Genomic DNA, 24754 nt, shown 5'->3' on the forward strand with positions numbered 1-24754 from the left:
TTCTGTATTTCATAAATAATCATTTCATATTTCCCTAAGCACGTGACCAAAACTAATTTTATTTTCATTATCCAATTGCATTCCCCGCGCCTAATCCCCATGCCCTATAAATATATCCGTATAAAACGGGGTCACCCTTTTGCTAATTTAGCAGCGTGTCTAAATTACCGGGCATCCCTTTTGTCCTTTTCGGCGGCGTTGGTGGTGGTTTGATTTTCCAACCTTTGCATACATTTCAGCGCAATCTATTGCCTAACTAGGCGTTACATTGATGCCACTTCCGCGGGGGAAGGGGGTTGAGAAACAGGACTTATATAGGGGGTGGCATTCGGCTGCGTCAGCTGGCCAAACTCTCTAATTAGTCCTGACAACTTGTTGTGAGATCACGCGAATCGAGCACTCGGCACTTGTCAATTGGCTGCGAGTGACTTCGCAGGGTGATCCATCAGATTAGAAACGAAATGAAACAATTCCTATTGCAGGATTTATTTCTAGAAGTTATAGATTTGGGAACTAGGAATATTAATAATTAAATCTTTAGACGTTTGGTGAAGGAGATCAGTAATGATCAACATATACTTTGAGAAAACCCTCCAGCACTTCGTTCAATAAATTTCGTGTAAATTTGTTTGACTAATTACTCGCGATCCGGTGATCTAGTGTGACAACTACAACGCCGCATAAATTCCCAAATTACTTCCGAGTGGCTGGGCCTTGAATCGCAGATTTCGGTGCCCACAGAGAGTCACATAACTCAGCGAGACATAAAAATTAATTAAAGTGCTCCTTGGACTCCTCGAGGGACTCGAGTCAAGTAGCCGCCGAATGTCCTTTGGCTGCTTTCACACGTTGTAGTAGCGCGTCCTTTTCCTTTTTCCATTTTTCCTCCTTGGCCGCAGCGTCAAGTGATGAGCCTTTTTTCTAGGGATCTGGATTTCAACCCTCCTCGAGTCCTGTGGGTTTGCTTCTGTTGTTATTGTTTCGAGCTGTCAAATTTCGTTGTATCCTGCCTATCCTTTGTGTGCCAGTCTGCGTCTCCTTTCGTGTAATTTTATTAATCACAACAACACATTTGTTGTCTGCTACCCTTTTGCTCCTTTGCTCCTCTGCTCCTTGTGATTTTGTGATTGTGATTGTCCTTCTCATTTCTGGGTCTGTGTGCCTTGTGTCCTGTCATTTAGTTTTGACTAATTACGCAATTTGTATGCAATAAAAAATATTAATTGCCTTCGCGCCGCCTCTCTTCGCCTGGAAAATTATGCAACTCTTTGATTTTTTGCAAAAGCTCTGTTTATTTACTTTTTGCTGCTGCAATTCAGGGAAATGCTGGGCGTGGGGAAATCAAGGGGGCATGGTCGAGCAGGGGCTATGCGAATTTTCCACTTGGTTTAATCGGCGCCCTCATGCGGACATCGAAAATCAACGTGGTTCAGCTGTAAAAAATTGTAAAAAATAATATTGCAAAAATATTCCTTCTGTGCTACCTTTAAAAAAGCGGAAAGAGAACTCCATCGGAGGTCATGAACTGCGGTAAATTAATAAAAATTCAAGGGAGTATTGCATAAAGATAGAAGAGCAGATGATATAATCGATTTGATGCCCTATAAAAATACCAATAATTAACCGCCTTACTTGCACTTTATTGGCTATAAAAGGAGCTGGTTCAAATTAGCATTTCTCACATATTTACACACCTAACTAGGCCCACTTAACAACCACTCAACTGAACGGCACTTTGCAACCACAGGTCCAAACACAAATAAATAAGCGAGCCACCACAAAACCACAACTACCGTCAAGCCACAAACACACATGGCCAACTCGCAAACCATTAAATGTGTAAATTTCATAAATTAACCAATAAAGTTGGCAATTATTTCCATACACTCACGTGCTGGTGAAAAACACAGTGTGCAATCAAATTAAGTGAAATAAAGTAATAAAGTGAGGAATACAAAATATTTTCATAAACTGTTTGGCGGCAGGTCGTGGAGTACCATGAAAACTTTTCGCCTTGCGCCAAATAAAAATAAAAATAAAGAAAATAAAAATGTGAGCCAAAAACTTGGCAACTAAAAATCGCTTCATTCTAATTACTTCCGTTCGCGACTCCGCTGAAGGACTTCCGCCAGCAGGACACGTCGTCCCGTAGTCCAGTCCAAGTTCAAGTTGAAGTTCGGGATTTCCACGGCATTCGAGGAGTGGGAGTAGCAGTGCCGAGGGGGGCGTGGCGCATAAAACAATCGTTTTGTAATAAAGATGAAAATTTTATTAAAAGATGTCGGAAACAGATGTCGCCGGCAGGACGAGAACGAGAACGAACTCCGAACCCAGAAGCCAGAATCCAGTATCCAGTATCCAGAATCCAGAAGGCAGGAACAACCCACTGGGCAGCAAAAGCCAACGACAACACACACTTTATAATCTTTTATCGCATTTTTTCTACTTGGCTGACACAAAGAGCGTATTTATGCGACTGTTAACGTTATGAAAAGCCCATAATTTCGCAGCCACCCCGAGAGTTGTGCTCCGGTTTCTCTAGTTTGCCGGCGCGTATAATAAAAATAATAAACGTTGTCCTGAAAATCGATGGCAAACAGAATTCGCATTCATTTCATGGATGGTGGGCGGTGTGGAGTGGGTTCTGTGGGCGTGGTGGGGACATGGTCGTGGCAGCAGCTGATATCGACAGTTAACTTGGCTGGAATGCTTTTTCTATATCGTCTCTCGCATCGAGTGTCGTGTATAAATGTTTGCGCTTTATTATATTGCCCGGCCACGCCCCCCCCCCCTTCTCCCAGACACCCGCCCACGAATTCAGAATGCCACCAACCAAGCAACCAACCACTCAACCACCCATTTGTGCCCCAACCATCTTGCAGCATCTTGTGACATTTTACCTTTTTTGCCAGCTGTAACTGCTGCTGCTGCAGACGATACACGATAATGATATCCATATAATGATGCGACTGTCAGCGGCATTCGATTCCACATATACTCGTACTCGCCCCAAAGAGCCATGAAGTTGTTTATTCGAGCTGGAGTGGCATGTGGCAGCGCTGACAGAAAGAAGTCTTTGAATTTGGCCAACTGGATTTACCTGCAAGGGTATTCTGCCAGATTGGATGGAGTGAGCAGAAAAAGAAAGCGAGTTTAGTTGTCAGATGCTTCAGGCTTGGAAGAAGCAGTGGGAGATGGGTAATAAGCTTTGATGTGTACTATCATTTTGATTCACAGTCTGATTCTGTTTATGAACTTTGCAATCATTTCTCCCTAGATATGGATATAGTTTAATACATTTGAAGAGAGGAATCTGTGTCCTTCTTCCCTTTGATCTTTTTTAGCTCGAATAAGACCATTCATAAATAGATTTTTCATACATTTTTCTGTATTCTGAGGATAGATAATATACCAAATTACATTTGAGTTGTTCTTTGATTTCCCAATCCCAAATGTACCTCCATTATCAATCCGATCCGCTCACATTCATCACAAACAATACGCCCACAAAGCCCGGCCAAAAAGCCAAACGTTAACAGCACAATAATCCCCGCTGCAGACCCAACATCATTTACATATTTCCAATTCGGCAAACAAATTAAAAAAATAAAAACGGAACGGAACTCAACTCACACCATGGCAACACTCCGAAAAACAATTAAAAGTTTGTCTTCAACACCTTTCCCCCGGCCGGAAAATGGGGGCAAGTATATATATTATTGGGGGCTGTCGACAAAAGCCTGTTTCGGTGACCCCTTTCATTTGTCAAAAAGCAGAAGCAGCAGCAGCAGCAGCGCCGTAACAATGCCAGATGGAATCCGTATCCAAATCCAAATCCGAGCAGGAGCTGGGAAGCCGGAGGAAGCTGCACATTCAGCCCACTTATCAAATAATTGTCCTCATATTATGGCGACTACAAAGAGAGATGGAGATAGCTGAAGATGGCTAAGAGAGAGCCATTTTCCGAGCGGAGCCGGGGAAATTGTGGAAAATGGAAAATACTCAGCATCAGTTTTAGCTTCAGCATCAGCTTCAGTGTCGGTGGCAAATAAAAATGTAAGGACTCTTCAGCGCACACAGGCAAACACACACACACAAACGCCATGGACGGAATCCTTTGCATAAATGATGATGGTATGATGAGAAGTTTTAATCATTATTATCACATATTTATACGCTTATATGAGCATGTTTTATGTACTCGCTGCCAGCAGGAGCAGCGGGTGAAGTGGAAGTGGATGTGGAAGTGTCCTGGCTGCACGGATACGGGGTAATCCTTTGAGGCGTGCTCCATATGAAAGCAAAAAGCCACAAATGGCAGCGCAAAACAATCTGAGCTGGGGCCTTTGTTATCCTTGTACTTCTTCCTATTGTCGAGAGCACTTCTCCGCCTTTCAGCTCCGCTCCTGATGGCATTCGGTGATGGGATTCGAGTGAGGCCACGCCCCTTCTGCGGGCAGAACTCCTTGGAAACCCCAGCCACTGGCGCACAAGGGTTGCTCGTTGCTCTCGCCCTCTCTCTTTTTTTTTCTGTTCTGTTCGCACACAATAGAGGCCAAAAGGACACACACATCCTTGCCACATTCGGCTGTTTATCTAGCTCCTAAGCTTACATAACCGCTGCTCAGCCATTTACGCATTTACCATGCTTGCGACGCCGAGTAAATAAGTCATCATTGTCGATAAACTCGATTGTCGTCATCAACGGCGACGAGGACAACTAATTTGCGGTCATAATAAAAGTTAATCTACTGACTCCTTGGCCGCTTGCCGGCATTCTTTTTCCTTCTACATGCCTGCAACAAATTGCTCGCACAAATTCAAAAGTCCATGGATGGAGAAGTCCAATTCGACTTATGCTGCTTAGTTCCTTGACTCTGTATCCTTAGACTTAGCACTTCATTGAGCAAAGTTATTTGTAGAAAAAAATAAATATGCTTAGTCTGCAAAGTTATTTGTAGAAAGGATGTATAAGCTTAATCAAACTTGTGTAACATTTTCTTATATACTTACTTACTTTATAAAATAGCTCATGTGCATTAAGGTATCCATTAAATGTATTCTAATTATAATACTTATAATTATTCTAGTTATTACTATTATTAATTTCACGATTTATCCCACTGTGCAGCACTGTGGAATGGCAGCCCAAACTTAATAAGATCGAGGCAAATTCAGTTCAAGGCAGCGAGTGGCAAAGGCAACAAAACAAGAAAATTAAATTTTTATTGTTTTCACACAAATAAAATCAAATAAAAAGCGTACAACAATAACGAGCAGGCAAAGGCTAAACAGGACACTCACGCACACACTCACACACGCACACGCTCTCGCAGGGAGAGCGAAACAGAGAGAGGAAGACAGAAAGAGAGAGAGAGAGAGAGAGAGAGGGCGAGAGCAGGATGTACATAAGGACGAAGCATCACGTGCCGCACAGACGACACTTCTACTGGGCAGGAGGAGCGGACCAACCAACGACGAGCAACCCCGAAAACGCAGTCCTGGGCATCCGGATGCTGCGTCCTGCGCCAGCCAGGACATTCTGCCAACGAGTTCAGTTCGAATTGAGCACTCGACGCGAACGCGACAACTGGCGGGTAGAGACGATAACTAAACACACAGTACGGATAATAGAGACTACGGAAATATAGAGCAGCTAGCTCCGTCGCGTTATGTCTACGGCCTTCCTCGTGGACAGTCTCCTGCACGCCCAGCAGACCTACACGGAAAGCCAGCTGAAGTCCAGCCTGAGCGAGATGCTCCTGTCGCGTCGGTCGGCCACGGGAACAGATGCCACGGATACGGGGGACCAGCCCACCGAGTCCTGCGGCTGCTCCAAGTTGCGCGGCTACAAGTGTGATAAGTGCCGCGAAATCCGTGCCGAGAGTGTGGACAGCATCGAGGAGATGGACGAGGATGATGGATCCTCGTCGGCGGACGAGATCGTCGCCGATATTGGCAGTGTCGAGGGCGAGGAGCCGCACATGGATCTCGACGAGGAGCTGGAGGAGGAGCTGGCCGATGTGGACGAGCCCGTGGCAATCAAATTGCCCAAGGTGGAGCCCAAGGAGCCCAGCATGCCGACGGGCGGCAACACCATCCTCAAGGATACCAACAGCAAGCCCATTCTCAAGTTCAGTGTCAGCGCGATCCTTGGCGACACGCGGGAAGGAGTCCGGGTCAGAAATGGTAAGCAAAGAGTGTATACTAGATCTGAAATCGGTCTTATGACTTGGGTATAATTTTCTAGTAGTAGTAGTAGTAGTTCATTCTCTTTAAAAGTTCTTTTCAATAGAATCCCCTTTTTGCCAAAATGATTATATTTTATAATTGCCTTGGCCCCTTCCAATGCTGAAGTGGTCCTAAGTCGCTGAGATAGTTTCCTCCAATTAGGTTTGCGCCGCGGGCTGCTACAAAGAATGCCATAAAAAGGCTTGGTAATTAATTTGCCATGGCTAATGCCGAATGAAAACAAAATACCAAACACAATTGCAATATGAAAAGCCAAAAGAATAACAAATTTGGCCGAAAGTTTACGCAGACTCCTCGCGAGGAGGGTAGAGCCCAAAGTCCTGGTACTTCGCAGTTGCCTTAGTTTTTACGCCGCGATTTTATTGTGTGTGTTGGCCTAAGTCCTCGGGGCGTTTCGCCGCTGATCCTGCAGGCTGTAAAAACACAACCAGACCTAATCATGTTTAAATTATTGAGCCAAGCCCCTGAGCACAAAGCCGCCTAACCAGTTCGTCCCATTCACATCCGCACTTCCGCCAGGATCTGCATGGGATATGCTATGTGCGAAGGATCCTCTGCCGCGTGCTGCTTACAACGGGGGATGACAATGGTTGCATGGAATCCCTATGCCAGCTAGGACATGGAAAAGGTCCAGATCCGGGGTGGGGGACAGAAGGTAGGCGGAACCAATTGGCCATCAGTCAATGTAACAGCTCTGCCTTGGCCGTTTTTTAGCATTGTTCCCTTGTAGTTCGAGGGATTGTGGGATTTAATTGTCATGTGATTATCGCATCGCGGTTTACTTTCCATATTAATGAGTGGGCAGGACCTTACGATTTTCCTTATTTTATGACTATTTTTTATGGGAATTTATTCGCGATATTTTGGCGTTAAATCGTGCTGTTTTTTATGACCAAAGCGTGGCAAAAAAGGTTGCTACAATTATTATTATTAGGTAATATATTTATTATTATGTAGATCATGCTATTTAATGCTATGTATAACACATAAGTAACTTTTAATGTCTTCATAGCCCAGCCAAATTACTATGACCATTAGGTATCCTTTCTAAGTTCTTCCATCCATTAATCCTCTCCACATATTCCAACTAATTGCCTTCGAATTTCAATCAATAATCCACTTAGCACATTTTCCCCTCGAAATGCGAACGCCTTTTTGCCCAAGAGTAAGCCATAAATGAACTTTTTTGCTGGCACATAAACCAATAAGTCGAAAAACTTGCCACATTTTCGGAGCACAGATGCAGATACAGAAAAGTCAGTAAACCGCCGACGAACAAAACAAACAAAAGCGAACAATTATAACTTAATTTGTGCGCTCATTAGGCACACATGTGCCACACACACAGAAGCACACAAACACACACAGGAGCACACACACTCCTACACACACACACAAGGACAATCAAGGATGCCATAATAGAAATGGAAATTTTCGGGGCTCCGGAGCGCAAAAAGCCGTTGGCCACAGGAGTCAAAAGCTTCAGTTTGAACGCGCACACAATGTCGAAACTAAAGAGGCGTTAATTCGTTAATTGTTTCGGTTCTCTAATCGAATTAAAATCATATCCTGAATATCCTGCAGCCACTGCCAGCCTGGCAGCATGTGCGTGAGGCGGGGCAAATCAACATGGGGAACATGGGGAAAAGCCGCCATGGTGGCTGCCTTTTTGGGGTGTTTAATTAGAAAACGAAATGCAGCCACACAGGACTTCAAGGGCGAGATTCCATCCCCCAATATCCTGGCCATACATACATATATGCAGCATATCCTTCAAAGGCGCCAAACTTTGCTCTCAAGGTGCGAGCTCCTCTGTCTGTCTGTCTTCCTGTGCTTCTGTGTGTGTGCGTGAAGTCCTTTATGCCGGAGTTTGTGTTTGCTTTAATTATGCCAACTTCACACTGACACTTCAAAGCAGATTTCATTTCCCATTGTCTGCGCGTGTGTGTGTGTGTGTGTGAGTGTTTGGGGGTGGTACTTGGGGGTTTATGGCGCCTGTCTGGAAATTCGCAAGACAGCACATAACGCGCTTCAACGACTCCTTGAGGATGAGCCAAGTCTCGGGGCAGGATAAGGACTTTGGCAGATTGTTTTCAAGGCTGACAATCTGACACTTCAAAGTGGTTTTGGGCACAGAAGACAGAGCAATTAATTAGCATATCATCAATGTGAAGTTGAGATGTTTGTTTTTATTTTGATAATACATTAAGTTACTATATATTAAGCGCTACTTTCTAGTTTTCCCTCGAGTTTTTTTCCAAGTGCCCCCATTTTGGACAGCATACTTTCGGGCACAGTGGCAGTTTGAGCTGTCGCCGCGCTTTAGTGACTCACTCGCCACTAATGGTGTCGCCACTTCTCCTCCACAGAATTCATGCAACCGCAGCATATATGGCCTTATCTGCAGCAAAACTTCATGCAGCAGCACTCGCATCAATATCAGCAACACCATCAGCAGCAGCAGCAGCATCCGCATCCCCACCCGCAGCACCAGGCGTTGCCAGTGCCAGGACATCAGCACTCGCACTCTCACTCTCATCCGCATCAGCATCCGCATCACCATCATCACCATCATCCGGGGGCGGGGCACGCCCACTTTCCGCATCCCGCATTTCTAACGCATCAACTGCCGCCGCATCAGCAGCAACATGTACAGCAGCAACATCCCGGCAATAGTTGTCAACCGCAAACCGCATCCTCGTCGTCGTCACCTGGCAGCACAATTAGTGATAGCGACAACAATCACGGCGCATCGACTGCCACTGCCAATGGCCATGGCAATGGCAATTCTGGCCAGGATGGTCGACCGCACGACCTGGCGAATCCCAATCCCGACGACGACAGCAGCGCCAGTCGAAGATTAACGCAAGACAAGCAACAACAGCAGCAGCAGCAGTTGCTGGGCGCCGGAGGAGCAGGAGGAGGTGGTGGTGGCCATGGACACCCGACGCCGCCGCCACCGCCTCCTCCGCCGGTGATTGCCAAGCCCATGCCCAGCCGCCCCACGCCCTTCCTGCCGCACACCCTCAACCACCCGCACCTCCACTCGCTGCTGGCGCACTGCCGCAATCCCTACATGAGTGGTAAGATACTCGAAAAAATTCGAATCTAAAGAAATTTCAAAGAATATTGTTAAAAATAGAATGCAGTACATTATTACCTAAAAATTAACTTTAGATACAGCTTCAATTTTGCAAATTTGAGAACTGATTTTAAAGTGTAGGCTCCCCTAATGGCCGCATATATCAAGTGTCACATTCCCAACCAGAGGCCAGTGGCCAATGGCACCCCGCTGTGCTCGTTAACAAGTGTTTTGGTCTAATGCATTTCCTCTTTCCACTCTCTCCTCTGCAACAATTGCAGTTGGCGCCCAAGTGTTCCCCCTGCCTCCTGGCCAGGGATTCCCCTGGGCTCACTCGACGCGTGGCAAGCCCCGCCGTGGAATGATGCGACGTGCCGTCTTCTCAGGTGCGTAGTTGGGGCACTCACTTCCGAGTTCCCGATTCCAATTAATGGTGACCCTCATTGCAGATTCCCAGAGGAAGGGGCTGGAGAAGCGCTTCCAGCAGCAGAAGTACATCAGCAAGCCGGATCGCAAGAAGCTCGCAGAGCGACTGGGATTGAAGGACTCTCAGGTGAGTCGAGCTATATGCTTATAAATGCTGTTGTTACACAGCTGTAGAGCCATCCATGAACAAAGAATCGTGTGGTTACTCATGCCGAAATTCACTTATATAAACCAAGTGATGGAGCAATATTCAACTGGGGGTATAGCTCAGAGGTAGAGCGATCGATTGCAGCTCGACAGGTCCCTGGTTCAAATCCGGGTGCCCCCTAGTAAACGATTTTTTGTTTTGATTTATTTTGTTCACTTTACGCACAATAGTACGGCTGGGCAGTAATTTCAACAGATTTTCTTGTGTTTATACAAGCCTCAGTATTTATTATTAAATCCAGTTCCAGCATTTCTTATTAATCATTTTGTAAAGTTATTGCATCATTCTTTTAAGATATTTGCAATAACGATATTTTCACATTTCACTCAAAGGTATAGTGCTACTTTTTTGCACCTAAGAAAGCGCCTAAAAGAGCGCAATGTTTTAAGTTAGTTATTATCTTTGTATATTTTGCCTTATCTCCATGAACGAAAATAGACGAAAGTACTTTCGCTGCCGTTTATAAGCTCTTTGTTCCGAAGTTATCTAATTACCAGCTTGGCTTACACATTTTGGTGACCCAACTTATTTATGGCGTCTAGTTTGCCAGAGTTTTTCCACCACACATGTGCCCCAATTTTGCGAAACTTGCGCCGCCAACAACAACACTCAATTAGCATTTCAAAACCCGTTTGGCAGAGCAAAAACTTTACCCACTAAACTCAGTAAATCTGGTGTAAGCAATCCATAAACAATCTGCGCTCGAAAACAACACGAAAAATCAATAAGCATAATGAGCGCAGAATTATGCCATTATAAATTATACTCAACCGCTTGCGAACAATTCGTGTTGCCAACTTTTCGAATCAGCTTTAATAAGCAGACAACAAAGGGCGACGGCAGCCATAGCCATAGTATAAAGTGCCCAAAAAACCACTTTGCTCCACACAAAAAGCGAACAAAGTGGTGAAAACTCCGCCCTGGAAGCTCGGCGGCAATGGCTGCGCACGGGAAAATGGCAGAAAAGCGGAAAATGGGTGGGGGGTCAGTGCTCCTTGAAATGCGCAGTCGCTTTCTTGGGCACATAGCCCCGATATAGATATACACATATATATATACAGGCGATATATAGGCGACCGAGGTCTAGGTGGCAGTATAATGAAATTATAACGAGCTGTAAGAAATTCATGTCGCCTGAGACGGCGGCCCGTTTTCATTGATTGCGCACTTTTTTCCCAGCCCGACGGCATGCAATAATTAAATTAATTTTTTTAAGCCCAAAGGAGCCCTTTTCGCTTTCACATGGCTGCGAGCAATTTGCGTGGCCAATTTGGTCGTGTCACAATGTAATCGATCACAACTCAATCACGACGAGAAGTCATCCCCTGAAAAGCTGATGACGAAAACAATGCTACTGCTGCTGATGATGATGATGATGATGATGCGGCTGCTGATGACTGACAATGTCACGCCAAATTAGTGCAGCTCTTTTTGCACCTTTTTGCTGCATTTCACTGGCATATGATTCATAAAAATTTCATAATTGCACAATAAGCGTGTCCAGTTGCAGGCAACTCGGGAATTCATCAACTCATCGGCCAGGTCACGCCCCTTTCGGGGATACATTTGCCGATCGATCACTTACGCCCTAATGATCTTATAATGTCCGCGTCTGGAAAAAGATCGTCCAGTCGAATGCGACAGTATTTCATTTGTTAAAATGTTACCGAGAGATGGAAATTACGAAATCCGCTCCACAACCTACGGCCTTAAATAATGGTGATTTTAAAATGATTGATTAAGCAGCGACTTGCTTTAGTTGTACGAGTATGGCTTGCCTTTAAATTTATGGAGTTTACTTAGTTCCATTTGGATCAGAGAACCCGCCTGCATTGTAAATTTCCTTGAAATGAAGCACTTGAATGGGCAGTCTATTATAAGTTCTATGTTTTAGCTGTTTTTGTTTATATACTAGGCTATGATAAACTTTGACTAATATTCAGTCGTTTGGTTCAAACTTATTCCCCTAAAAGTTTCAACTATTATTTGATGATCATTGCCTAGACTTTGGCTATAAATCTTAGGCTTGAACACTGGCAACTGCAGTTTGTCAAAGTGTGAAAATGGGGAGCTCTGAGAATGGTAAAACAAAAGGCAGGAAAAACCCCAGCGATGAAAAAAGCTAAAAGAAAACTCGGTGGCTACGGCAAAAATGTGCAAAAATGTCAGAAAAATTCGCAATCAAATCGCAGCGGGTGTCCAGCTTGCGGTGGCTGGAGCTGGACACAGGACTCTGGATCCTGGCTCCTGAATTCTGGGCTCTGGTTTCTGGGTGGGGAATTGTGACCGGGACACAGGACAAAGGACACACAAAGTGTTGGCCAGCCGGCGGCGATGGGAGCTCCATTAACGATGGCTTTATAACGAGTGGTTTGGGTGTGGATCTGGGGTCCGTTTTCCCATGTGGAGTGGGTGATGAACGAGTGCGGATATTCACACTCGAGTGACACAGGTTGAGCGTGTGTGTGTGTGAGCCAGTGTGTGGGTGTGAGTGAGTCCTTGTGGCTGGTTACTTGAGTGTGGGTGCATTGCACTGCGCCTAGTTGTGTGCAACATGATTTAAGAGCCTCCATCCTTGCTTTTGCTGCACTTTTTGCGGCCGTTTGTTGTTCATTTTGCTGCACAGTGCCCGCCATAAATATCAGCACACATTGCACTGCCCTGCAATTGGCCAGTGGAGTGGACTGGGCTCAGGACTTCGACTGGACGCCATTGTCCAGTGTCGCGTGCCCTGCGGTTTTGGCAAACGCTGCATTGATGAGGCTGCCCAGGTGATTCATCATTTCGAGTGTTGTTCATTGCAACGTTTATTGCGATTTTTACAAACGCACTCGAAAAATCGCTGGCACCCAAAAACCGTAGCGTTTATTGCAGCCAACGCGATTTATGGGCGGTTTTTGGTTTCACTTTTCGCGCCCCTCCATTTGGAATGCAAGTCACGTTCTGTGTGTTATTAACTAATGGATTGATCAGTGTCTAGAATGCATTATTAGCCGGCAGGTCTGGCGCCTAATATCTGTGAGCTATCTAGTGCTGTAAAGAGTGACATCGGAAATAGATGGATATTTGCATGTGGGCTACATAATGGAAGTGAGATAAGTGATTATGCCCCTATAACTAAGTAAAAACCATATAAAACTCAATACCCAGAAAGTAGATATCTGCATTGAACATATAAATAAGGATTCATGAACTCAATATAATTTCTATAAGTAAATCCCTGACGGCACACTCCTTCAATCAGTCACGCCCCTTCAAAGGCGAACTGCAAGTGACAGTTACCAGCCTCATAATCCGCTGGCTATAAATTTAATTGCCATTAATGGCACTCGAAGACAAAGGCGGTGGGAAAGCGGGAAATCGGAAAAGGGGAAAGTTGTCCGCAGGCGGCTGCCAAAATCACGCGGCGGAAATGAAAACATCTTGAGGCCAAATGCGATTTGCATTTTTAAATCAATACGCAAGGACTCAAGGACCAGGATCGTGAATATATATATTCATATAGATATGTGTGTGTGTGTGCTTATACTTCAACAACCCCCGCACACACGTGTCTGGCCAGCAGCCCTCTCTTTCGCACAGAGCAACTTTTTAAGTGTCGTGTCCAAAACAAATTCGTCTGTTTTTGATTTGTCGAAAAATGGGGGAGCGAAAAAAGGAAGCGCGCAACTCGACTCGAATAAAGGAAATTCCCGCCAACGCCTGGCAATCAACTGTGGAATTTCCACCCATTTCCCCCCACCCTTTGCTCACCCCCTCTCTCTCTCTCTGTCTCCTGGCATTTTCACGTTATAAATATTTTTATTTTCCATTTCGTCTGGATTGTCTTTTGTGTACTTTTTCCGGATTCACGGGGGGATTCCCACAGCAGACGCGTGCAGCATTCGCTTCGTTTTGCTGCCCTTATTTGGTTTGCGATTTCGATTTCTTTCGCGGTGGCGACAGAAGCCAGCGGCTTTAAATCAAATTGCACAATAAATAATCCCCGAATGGGAATCGAGGGTATTTAACACTCGATATGAGTTGGTCTTTTACGCTGTTTGCCTCGGTTTAATGGGCCTTTGTAATCCTTAAGGGTCGTTTAGTGGTTTTTAATCAATAAGAACTAGATGAGTTTTGAGATAAAAAGTTTATGAGAATCATTGGTTTATAACTCTCATTTGATGAGCATTAAAAAAATATCAGAATTTCTTATTTGATGCTTCGACTTCCTAAATGAAAGAAGCAAGAATGCTCATAACTCGCATTTCATTTCAATTTGGCAATTTGCAACCCTCCGCGCCAAAACGATTGGCGAACATTAAAAACCATCATTCGCAGCTTTGGTTACAAAATAAATTGTTGACAAATTGCTAAATAAACGGTCGTGGTCCACAGGCCAAAGTATTTGGCAAGCACTTGGCCTGCTCCTGAAACAATAACCACAAAAGGGGGAGGACGACCAATGGACCGTGGTCAGTAACCCAAAACGCACTGCCAACTGCTGCCGGAATGACTTTCGCAAATAGTAGCAGACTATTTAATACGCTATTACGCAGCATATCGAATGACATCCTCAGTGCCGAAATGGGTTGACAGCCTGCCACTGGGACGGATATATATATATACTATAGCATGTATATGGAACATCCCCGACATCCAGCCTCATTAGTTAACATATGTTGCCGAAGCCAGGATTCCGGATTCGGGATTCGGGACTCGAGACTCCCCCACAGAAACAACAGCTTGTGCTCATTGCCCAAAGTCAATTTTCGGCAAAAAAAAAATTGCGAGGGGAGAAAGAAAAGTCCGCAAGAGGGGAATCCGCCCGACTCCTCTGGGTGGTTTATAAAAACTTCAAACGAATTCTATGCGCGTTATGCTGGCAGCGTGTCAGAAAAATATGTTACTTATCGTGTTGGCTTACTGTCAATGGAATGGGCCCAACTTCCTTGGGGGAGAATTATATTGAGAGGTTGGGTCTTTAACAAAGTGGCAAAACGTTTAGCCGGACTTCGAGATGAGATGGGTGCTTCAGAACTTTATTTGGTGATGTGAATTAGCTTAGCCAAGAACAAAATTAAGATGAAGACCGGAAGTAAGTCAAGTATTCATTTCGAAAGAGAAGTTATAATTCTAGCACAAATAATGCAGTGCTGGATTTTAATTTGTTTCTACCTAACTTCTAATTCATGTGGCACCCACAAAATGTTATTAAATTAAATAGCTATTAAAATAATAACATGCCAATATAATCCTTGTTTACTCCATAACCATTTAATACTATAAAATACATATATTGCGCAACAAACAAACAGAAATCTATGCGTAGCTGCTAATTACTATTCACAGCAATTGAATACTAAAGTATTTGTCGCCAGACACAAATATTTGCATAAATTTATTTATTATATGAGCGGCGAAAAATGAAGCGAATATTTTTGTGTTAGACAATAATTGCGGGTTTGTGGTGAAGGGGTAGAGCACTCGTTACATGGCCAATATTTGTTAACAAGCCGGACTAACGCCAAAACAAACACACAACTAAATCCGGCTCATTTGGGGGCCTATCGAGTGCAGTTCATAATTCTATAATTTCCGAAGCGGATTGTTTTTATCGAGGAATTTCCGTATGTTGTTTGTTTTCACGGCGGGTCGGTTTTACTACTGAAACAGGTTTTGGAGCAATGCAAACCGGGAGCCACCAGCTCATCGAAGAACACCAGCTGAACAAGGAGCGGAAATGTCCAGACGCCGCTCCTTGGCACACTAAACTGCACGCCTTATAATTAATTTCCATCAGAAACAGACGATGACGAGATGACGACGGTGGTTCCAAAGTGGTCCCAAAGTTCCAATTCTCCCTCATTATACGACTGACTTTCGGCTGGACCCATAATCATTAATCTTATCGCCGCCTGAGCTTATTATTTCAATTGCTTGTGGGGTGGCGGAAAATGGGAAAATGGGAAAATCTGGCCTTTCACCGCACAGACGCTGGAAAATGCGATGACCGGAAGTAAGCGGAACAGCAAACCGAGAACCAAGAGCCCAAAATCAGGCACGTGCCACTGGGAGTTGGGTGTTGGGCTCTGTGTTCTGTGTTCCCAGAGAAATCTCTGCGGTTAATCGGTTGTTCAACATGTCAGCGGCTTTTTGTAGCCGTTGTTTACTTATTTATTTATAAATGCCAGAGCTTAAGTCTAATTGAGGGGGTTGTGCCTGGGCGCCCACCCATTTTACGCATCAATTTGCTTTAAATTTCACATCAAGTCACAATCTAATTACCGCCGGGGTGTGGGTCTCCCATAAAATGTTGCAAATTGTTGGGCCTGGCTACAAAGTGCGAATGTCCTGCTGTGTCGCAGACTCACAAGGAGCAGGGAGATGGGGAGCCAGGACTGCACAATAACATAAAAACAGCTCATGGAGCGGTGGGCCAAGGATGCTGAACGGCCAGTCCTGCAATCTGCTTCAAGTGTCCCAGCTAGCCTGTCACATGCAGGAAGCTAAGCCCTCCACCGAAGGATACCAGGAAGTGAGTTACAGGACTTACAGCATTTTTGCTGGACCAACTTTGCAGCCTGCACCGTGGGAGGAGGACACATACATAAATATTAAATGTAGATCATGAAAGGGCACTTCAAGTCTTGAGGTTTCAAAGGAATATATTGTGCCGTTGGTAGCATAAGGATTACGGATTAGGATTATGCTAAGATTATGGTAAGGATAGGCAATCCGCAGATAGGATTGTAAGTTATGTCAAATTTGAAGCTCTTCGCTTGCATATAAATGCCGACTGAACCCATTGCTTTTGCACCACTGTGCGGCCTCTAATCAATTTGTAGCCGCTTTGGGTAAATGTCTCTAATTTGCATTTATTATGGATATGCCCGTCGTCTGGCGATGGCAGTGCAGTTCAAACTTCTGCCCGGTCCATGGCCACGCCCCCACACACGACCCGCCCCAATTGGGTGGTGGGGTGGTTGGTTTTGAATGGGTTTGTACGAGATTCAATTTGCCGCAGAAAAGTTTTCGTCGGATAGCCGGCAGAAGTTTGTTTTGCCCAAAAGCGGAATTTGATACCCACACCACTCATACGCCCCGTCGGCCATGAAAACTTCCAGATCTATAGCCATCCCAGCTCTGCTGCTCCGGACAGCTTTCCATCCACTGGACAGTCGCAATTTACCCATTTCAATGAAACTACAGCCTGTTTTTTTTTAAACCCATTTCTCCTTTTCATTTGCAGGTGAAAATTTGGTTTCAAAACCGGCGCATGAAGTGGCGCAACTCCAAGGAGCGGGAGCTCCTGGCCAGCGGCGGTTCCCGCGACCAGACGCTGCCCAACAAGAACAACCCCAATCCGGACTTGAGCGATGCCAAGTGCGATCGCCCGCTGACGCCCCTCTCGCCCTCCCTGCTCTCGCCCAACGGGAGTGCCACGCCCCCGCCGGGAACGGTGGCCAAGGATGAGCCGCCGACGGCAGCTGTTACGCCCAAGTCCCCGCAATCCGCCAGCAGCAGGAGCTCCCCCTCCGTGGGCTATGGCCTTCAGATCAGTTCGCCGCCTCCGCTGCTCACTAGCCTCAAAATGGGCGATCAATCGGCAGCGGCCACGCCCACTCCGATGCCGGGCACAACCGTTTCATCCGCCGCCTCCTCGCCGCCCGCAGTCAGCGCCTCCGAGTTCCAGGCCAAGATCAATGCCGAGATGCAGAAGCAGCTGGTGGCCGCCGATCTGAAGTTCAAGCTGGAGAACAGCATTCAGGAGGCCAAGCAGCGCCGGTTCGAGCAACTGCAGCAGCAGCTGCATCACTCCCCGCACTTCAGTGCCATGCGGGAGGTGGAGCTGGCCGCCGCCGCCGCGGCTGCGCAACTGCATCATCATCACCAGCAGCAGCAGCAGCAGCAGCAACAGCAGCAACAGCAGCAGCAGCAGCAGCAGCAGCAGCAGCATGCGCAGCAGCAACATGTGCAGCAGCAGCACCCAGGTGGCTCCGAGTTCATGAAGCTCTACTACGACGACTACGACGACTCCAACTCGGACAGTGACGAGGAGATCAGCGTGACGTGATTTGCGACTGGAGCGGAAGAAGATGGAGCTGCAACGGGCCGTGTGTATATATATGTTTTAATTGTACATTTATTGATGCATTCGAATTATTGTATTTAATGATATGTGTATGATATTTTTTCGAATTTAAATTCCAACACGAAATAAACTCCTTTGAAAATCATAAAACCCAGACTAGTCGAAACTTTGGTTGACATTTCAGCTACCAACGCTGATCAGGAATATATAGGTTTTATTAGATGGCTTAAAACGAACTAAAGATAAAATCATTTCGTAGTAACATTAGTAAGTGTGTGTGTATACAGAATACTGAGCCAACAACCTCGGCTGGGACTTAAGAACTAGAAATCACTCTTTCGACTAAACTAGGACAGTTAACAGATTGCGACTGGTCTTTGTACATGGAGGTTACAGGTTACACAAGGAATTGGCCGTTGGGGAAGCGTCGATCCCCGCCAGAATTCGCGTTCTATTCGTCGTCAATGCGAATGGCATGGTTCACATGGCCCTCGTCAGTTGTCGGCTGTCGCGGCTCGGCAATCATCGTCGTGGTGGTGTACTGCACCTGGGAGTCGCTCTTGAAGATCTCCTCGGAAACGGCGGGATTGTCGATGCCCTTGCCGGTGATCTTCAGCACATTGCGTCGCTGGATGAAGTCAATGACCAGGGATATGAACCAGCCCAGGAAAACGGTGAGTAGACAGCCAATCATGCTGTACCACATGTAGCTCAGTCGGAAAATGGGCCAAGATCTGTAATTTATAAATTAGCTAACTATTCAATAGGTTCCATGCATTTGTCTTACGTGAATCCGCCCTCCTCAATGATTTCCACAGGTTCTGTTAGCAAGTCGCCAATGATGTTCGTTATGTTCACATGGCAATCGCATTGGTCGATGGATGTGGGCAATGCGGGCTGCTCCACGCTGACAATTTGAGCCACCACGCCCACGAATATGACCAGAGCCAGGGACAAAAGTCCTCCATAGAAGGCACCCTTGGTATTGGCCTGTTTGCAGGCGATTCCCAGCACGAAGAGACCCAAGGTGACACCACCAATCAGTCCATTGAGGGTCAGTGTGGCCTGCAGCACTCCTCCCAGATGCTCCACGATGAAGACCAGGCCGAAGGAGGCGATGCCAAAGCCCAGGGACATCCACTTGGCATAGGTGGCTCCCTTCTCGGGGGAGATTTTGATGTTCATGCCATTGACCAGCAGATCCTCGCAGGTCACAGCGGAGAGGGAGTTCAAGGCAGAGGCCACAGTTCTGTTGGGAAAGGGAAAGGTTTTGAATAAGACTTCCTGAAACTCTTCTGGAGCTAAAGAGCTCACCCCAAACTGGCTGCAAAGATGCCAGCCACAAAGATTCCCGCCACGGAGCTTATGTGCTCATAGGTGTTAATCACATAGTAGGGCAACAACTGATCCGTGGCTGAAATCCGACCCGCAGTCAAAGGATCACAGTCCGCGTAGTGGGTGAAGACCATGAGACCCGTGTAGAAGTTCAGCAGGAAGACTGCAATCAAACCAATGATGGCAAAGCCCAGAGCGATCTTGGCCAGCCTCAAGGACTTCAAGGACATGCACTTCTGAACGGAGGCCTGGTTGGTGCAAAACAGCGAGGTCCAGTAGAAAAAGCCACCAATGACCACCGACCAGACGGTGTGACGAGTTGTGGGATCGGGATCCATGCTGTGGGATTAAACAGTTCACTAAGGTCCTAGAATTGGACTTTGGGCTTAACTCACTTGAAGAACTCCAGGCGATTGTGTTCGGAAGCAGTCTGAAAGACCTGGATGGGATTGCCACTGTAGAAGCAGCCCAAGCCCACGATCAGCACCAAGGATACAGCCAGGACAGCAGCCTGAAAGGATAATGAAATGTAAAATATCTCATATAAGTGAGTAGTCCCGGAACTCACCTGGAAGGAATCCGCAATGACCACAGCCTTCATGCCACCCTGAGAGGAGTAGAAAACGCAGACCACATAGATCAGCACCACAGCTATTTTGGTGTCCAGTCCCGTGGCCTTGGACAGAGCAATTGCCGGGGCCAGAACAGCCACAGCCGTGTAGAAGCACATCTGGAGGAGGAGTTTAAGTAAATCTCATTCCTTCGCAATTGGAATACCAGAACCTACCTGAATGACATAGAGCACTGCACACAGAATCCTGATCTCCTTGCCAAACCGAATGCCCAGGTATTCATAGCAGCTGGTGAGCTCCATTTTGAAGTAAATGGGATAGAAGATCTTCACTGCCACCGGAATGACCAGCACCATGGGGATGACGATGAGCACAAACTGGGTTCCCTGGAAGTACATCTCGGAAGGATTCCCCAGCAGTTCGATGGCCGTGATGAAACTGGTCGTGAGACTGAGGGTCACCGGGAAGATGCTCATCTCGGAGCCCAGCAGAAACTCGTTGGAGGAGCTGCCGCCCTTCTGGAAGAATCCATAGAAGATGCCGATGCCCAGCGAGATGACCAGCATGCCCAGCAGGATCACGTAGTCGTATCCCGAGAAGGTGGCCTTGTGACTAGGCGCACTGCACTCCTCCAGGTCGCCGGATGCGGGAATCTGTTGGTTCTTGAAGGCTCTCAGGAGCAGAGTTGCGGCATTATCGAATTCCACATGCTCCTGGGATCCACTCGGTGACTCTCCCCGCACGATCAAGTACTTGTGGCTGGAATCCAAGGGTGCAGATCCCCCGGGAGTCGGAGACCTTTCCTGCAGGGCCAGTGCGGTTATAGAATGTGCCAGGGCGCACAGAGTCAGCAACTTCAGAATGGTGTCCTGGGTGGCGAACATCCTGGATCGAGAGCAAGGACGAGGGATGGGGATCAAAGGATGGCGATTTCCGGGAGATCACTTTCTCCAGCCAACTTTCCACGCGGCGACGTGTGTGCAAACTGAAACGAGATCAGATCGGAAACGATTTAGACTTGGATCACTTGCAAGATCAAGGTTCGCGAAGAGAAATTGCAACGAGGCGGCATTACAAAGCCCACACCGCACCGTGGGTGTCACATTTGGTGTCATCTTGGGGCCCATTAATTAATTAACCGAACGATCTGGATGTGGATCTCTGGATCTCTGAATCCGGAGGAGGGGAGGCCATCGACCATCGACCATTGGCCAACGTCTCATGTTCAAGTACAAATACATTATTTCCTTATACAAACAATTCCATTTGCGCGTAATTGCTTTATGATTAATATGTTTTCTTCATGGGGCGGGCAGTCAAGGCAACGTTTTTTTTTTGGGTGATATTTCTTTTAGGAATTTCGGATTTCTGATTCCAGATCCAGAGTTATGGCTCTTTTGGAGTTACAAGTGGATGGGCGAAGAGTAAGCCCGGCAGAAAGCTGCCTCAAACTGGTCGTTGATTTATTCAAACTGGTTATTTCTGGCCAAAAGAAATCGCACATCTTGAATATGGTAAGGAATTTGGTAAGATATTTGGTTTAATTCCAAGCAAATTCTAGGATGCTCTATAAGTCTAAATATTTCATCAGTTTCTAAATTCCTAGCTGATTTATGCAATTACTTGTCGTTTTAATTGTCAAGTATTTGAATTCATTACACAAGCCTTATCTTTGAGTAACTTGAATTTATTACACATGCCTCTGTCTCTTCTTAATTGTTAAATCATAAAGCACACATTCTGCAACTGATCAACGATGGCAATCACTTCCCATTCAATTGATCCCAAACACTCGGCAATTATTCTTGATGAGACCAGAAGCCATGGCGCCTCCTCCACCTCCTCCTCCATCTCCTCCCACCCTTTCCACCTCCTCCCAGTTTTCCGGCCAATCAAACCATTTGAGAATAGCTGCTCCTGTGGGGACATATATGTGTATATGTACACATATGGCCTGAATGGCAAATAGTTAGGGCTACGGCTACAATGTCTGAGCGCCAATCGAGATTTAAGCGAATTTAACTGGTTTAGATCGGTGGCCATTGGACTGAGCCGGATTGCGCCGGTTTTGGCCAGAAATTCGCCATCGCTCGGCGAATCTTCGAAGAGCAGCTTCCAAGTGGCCGAAGGCAAGGCCGGAAACTAAGAGTAAAAAGCCCGACCAGAAGAGAGCGATGGTCAAGATGGCCAGCTGCACAGAGAGAAAATACCAGTAAGCAATTGTATGGTTTTATAGCTAAATAAAGCTATTGCCAACTAGCTCATTATAGATAAAGTAAAGTTAAATAGGAGTATTGCATTATATATTTATTCAGGCTTACAAACTAAGAAACTATATTTATTCTTTATTGGTTTGTTATTTATTTATACTTTTGGTGAAACCCGTTTTTCTCGGTGGCCATATGAATTGTGGGTTCTGGTTGAGGACAGGCGTCTGGCTTAATTGGTGGACTTTCCCCCAGTCCATTCCAAAAGCCCTTCGCTTCCATTAAATGGCATCATCAACAAGTCTTCGTACTCAATTAATATGCGCGTTTTGTTTTGCTCTTCTAAGCCTTTTTATCTTGTGTGAGGGGGGGGAACTCGCTTCTATTTTATTATAATTAACTTAAACAAAATAAAGCGCTTGACAAGATCTGCGCTGCAGACTGTTGGCAGAAGATACCAATCGCAATCAGGGCGATTTTCCACAGTCACGACAGCTGCAAACATTACCTACTTCGAATGCGATTAGCTCCCATAAAAAAAACGGAGTGAAGTAACAAACGACAATATTTAAATGCTTTAGGGAATGTGAATAAATACTTTTAGCTTTATTAGCTGGTTTGACAAATGCATTTTACAATTTGTTTTTGCCCTCACAACTTTTTTACTCTAGTTAGTCATGGGTAATTGTAATGAATTTATTTTAGGTAATACTTTTTAGCGTTCTGGGCTGAGAAATTTCGCAACCATCAATTAAACTGTCTTGGGTTTTTATCACTTATCAATGATAAACTTCAAAATAACTCACTTGCATATTTTGGCGCTTTCACTGAAATACTAATTTACTTCTCACCTTGGTTAGTAATTTTATAATTCGTCAAATTCGTTATCCTTCGGTTGTCGTATGCGTTTAGCTTTCAAATGGAATTAAATTGGCTGCACTATATCTTAGAAATGTTCTGAACTGGATTTGCAATATTGTGCCACGATTGTTTCTGTATTTCATTAACGTGTTTTCTTATTTAGTCACAAAACAAACGTATATCACTGATTTGATTGGTCCCTCGAGCCGAGTCCTTTCTGTATTTTATGTAGTCTTCACTTTGAGCACTATGGGTTTCCTTGTTTTTCCAGCTCGTCGATCGCTGTTCGAACGTATTGACAATTTTTAAATGAATGAGTTTTGCAAGCGGCCGTTACGCTATTTTATACAACACCCAAGGCGGCGCAGGCAAATCACAGATCTCAGATCTCGGATCTCAGATCTCGGGCTCCCAGCTTCAGCTTCGGGAACCCCACCAATCGAGATCTCTTCGGGGTCTTGGAAAGCGCAGAAAGAGCGAGAACCGAACTAAGAGCAGGCGAAGCGTCGCCGGATATGATATCGCCGATCTCCACGGAGAGGGAAACTCGATCGCTAGCCAACGGTCGTGTGGAGTGCTCAGATATAGGCAACTTATTTTAATCTGGGCCTAGTATAAACAATTTATGATTATGGCACTGAACTTGATTTAAGGCATTTAAAAATTAAATAATACTATAAATAAATATAGCCAAAATTATATAATTTGAATTAAAAGGTTAAGAGATTGAGAAAGTCATAGGATAGGATAGTAACAATTGCTTAAGGAGGAAACAATTAATGTGGGGTGCAACATATACATAAATGTTTGCCAAACCGTCACATAAATTGATGCCAATTAATTTCTGGAAATTGCAACGCTCTGATTCATATGCGAAGATTCATTCCAATTCTTCAGAAGTACTATAGCTCCACAGAAGGCCGGAAAATATCCGGTAATTTCCAACTCCTTTGCAGATCGCTCGATCGCGATGGTTGGCTAATTGGCCGGGTGACAAGTAGAGCCAAGTGAAATGCGCTGTAAACAAACACAAAAGTTTAATTGCTGGTTCTTGGCCAGTTTCGCTTGCGTGATGTGTAAATATTTCCATTTGGCTCGCCCTTTATTACTTTTTAAGTAACTCGAGACCGAGTCACAAAGGCAAAAAGTGCGCCAATTAATAATGGAAACGATTATATCTTTCATTTTTGTACACTTGTCGCCTCGCCTCAATTGCTGGCTATGTTATGTTTTACTTGGATAACGATAACGAGTTCGATCTGGTACGATTTTGATCAGGCATGACACTCTTTCTTCCGCTAATAGAAACTTATTTGTTTACAATTCCTGTGCGCCAGTGTGGGTGTTTAATTCTAATTGAAATGTATTCGCAATTTGAATTTAAATGTGAACTGAAACGGCGCCGGTCAGTTCAAAAAGAGTTTCAATCGCAATAAATTTAAACAGTGGCAAAAGGAAATGAAATCCAAAGCACTGAGATGGGGATACCCAAATATTCCACAGGTGCTTCCCCTCCAGCGGAAAGTCTCCAAATCGACGCCTACTTTTCTAAAGGTCAGTGAGTTATCTAGGCAGCTATGCACTTAAGCATGAAGCGTGTTGCATTAATTAAATATGCCCGCCATGTCGTTAACTAACAGTCTCATGTAAATCTTGGCCATTCAACTACCTTAGCCGACGAAAAGCAGTTAAAAGCAGTTCGGCAAATGCGTCTCGGTGTTTGGGCCCGAAACGATC

The 24754-nt window shown here is 45.4% G+C and overlaps 2 protein-coding genes and 1 non-coding gene across 3 annotated transcripts; 2 read left to right on the plus strand and 1 right to left on the minus strand.

The window, feature by feature from the left end:
- Positions 1–5537: 5537 nt before the first annotated feature.
- On the plus strand, positions 5538–18192 carry LOC6532473 (alpha-protein kinase 1). Its single transcript, XM_002093184.3, has 5 exons — positions 5538–6189; positions 8622–9335; positions 9616–9720; positions 9784–9887; positions 17200–18192. Exons 1-5 carry the CDS (start codon positions 5673–5675, stop codon positions 18022–18024), a joined length of 2265 nt encoding a protein of 754 aa, XP_002093220.2. The 5' UTR covers positions 5538–5672; the 3' UTR covers positions 18025–18192.
- Positions 10017–10088, plus strand: Trnac-gca. Its single transcript has one exon. It is a non-coding gene; the product is annotated as a tRNA-Cys (tRNA).
- Positions 18193–18209: 17 nt separating the features above from the next.
- Positions 18210–23327, minus strand: LOC6532475 (sodium-coupled monocarboxylate transporter 1). Its single transcript, XM_002093185.4, has 7 exons — positions 23008–23327; positions 20165–20934; positions 19946–20107; positions 19773–19888; positions 19357–19716; positions 18830–19291; positions 18210–18776 (listed from the first exon to the last, which is right to left on the minus strand). Exons 2-7 carry the CDS (start codon positions 20831–20833, stop codon positions 18494–18496), a joined length of 2052 nt encoding a protein of 683 aa, XP_002093221.1. The 5' UTR covers positions 20834–20934; positions 23008–23327; the 3' UTR covers positions 18210–18493.
- Positions 23328–24754: the final 1427 nt, after the last annotated feature.

This window comes from Drosophila yakuba, chromosome 3L (genome assembly GCF_016746365.2).
Source record: "Drosophila yakuba strain Tai18E2 chromosome 3L, Prin_Dyak_Tai18E2_2.1, whole genome shotgun sequence".
NCBI classification, from domain to species: domain Eukaryota; kingdom Metazoa; phylum Arthropoda; class Insecta; order Diptera; family Drosophilidae; genus Drosophila; species Drosophila yakuba.

Bases quoted from the DNA above. Each gene is read 5' to 3' on its own strand.
- LOC6532473 (XM_002093184.3), top strand. From the start codon at position 5,673: ATGTCTACGGCCTTCCTCGTGGACAGTCTCCTGCACGCCCAGCAGACC. The intron at 9,336-9,615 runs GTAAGATACTCG...CAACAATTGCAG, and splicing joins CCGCAATCCCTACATGAGTG to TTGGCGCCCAAGTGTTCCCC. The intron at 9,888-17,199 runs GTGAGTCGAGCT...TTTCATTTGCAG, and splicing joins TGGGATTGAAGGACTCTCAG to GTGAAAATTTGGTTTCAAAA.
- LOC6532475 (XM_002093185.4), bottom strand. From the start codon at position 20,833: ATGTTCGCCACCCAGGACACCATTCTGAAGTTGCTGACTCTGTGCGCC. The intron at 20,108-20,164 runs GTAGGTTCTGGT...CTCCTCCTCCAG, and splicing joins CAGTGCTCTATGTCATTCAG to ATGTGCTTCTACACGGCTGT. The intron at 18,777-18,829 runs GTAAGACAAATG...TATAAATTACAG, and splicing joins ATTGAGGAGGGCGGATTCAC to ATCTTGGCCCATTTTCCGAC.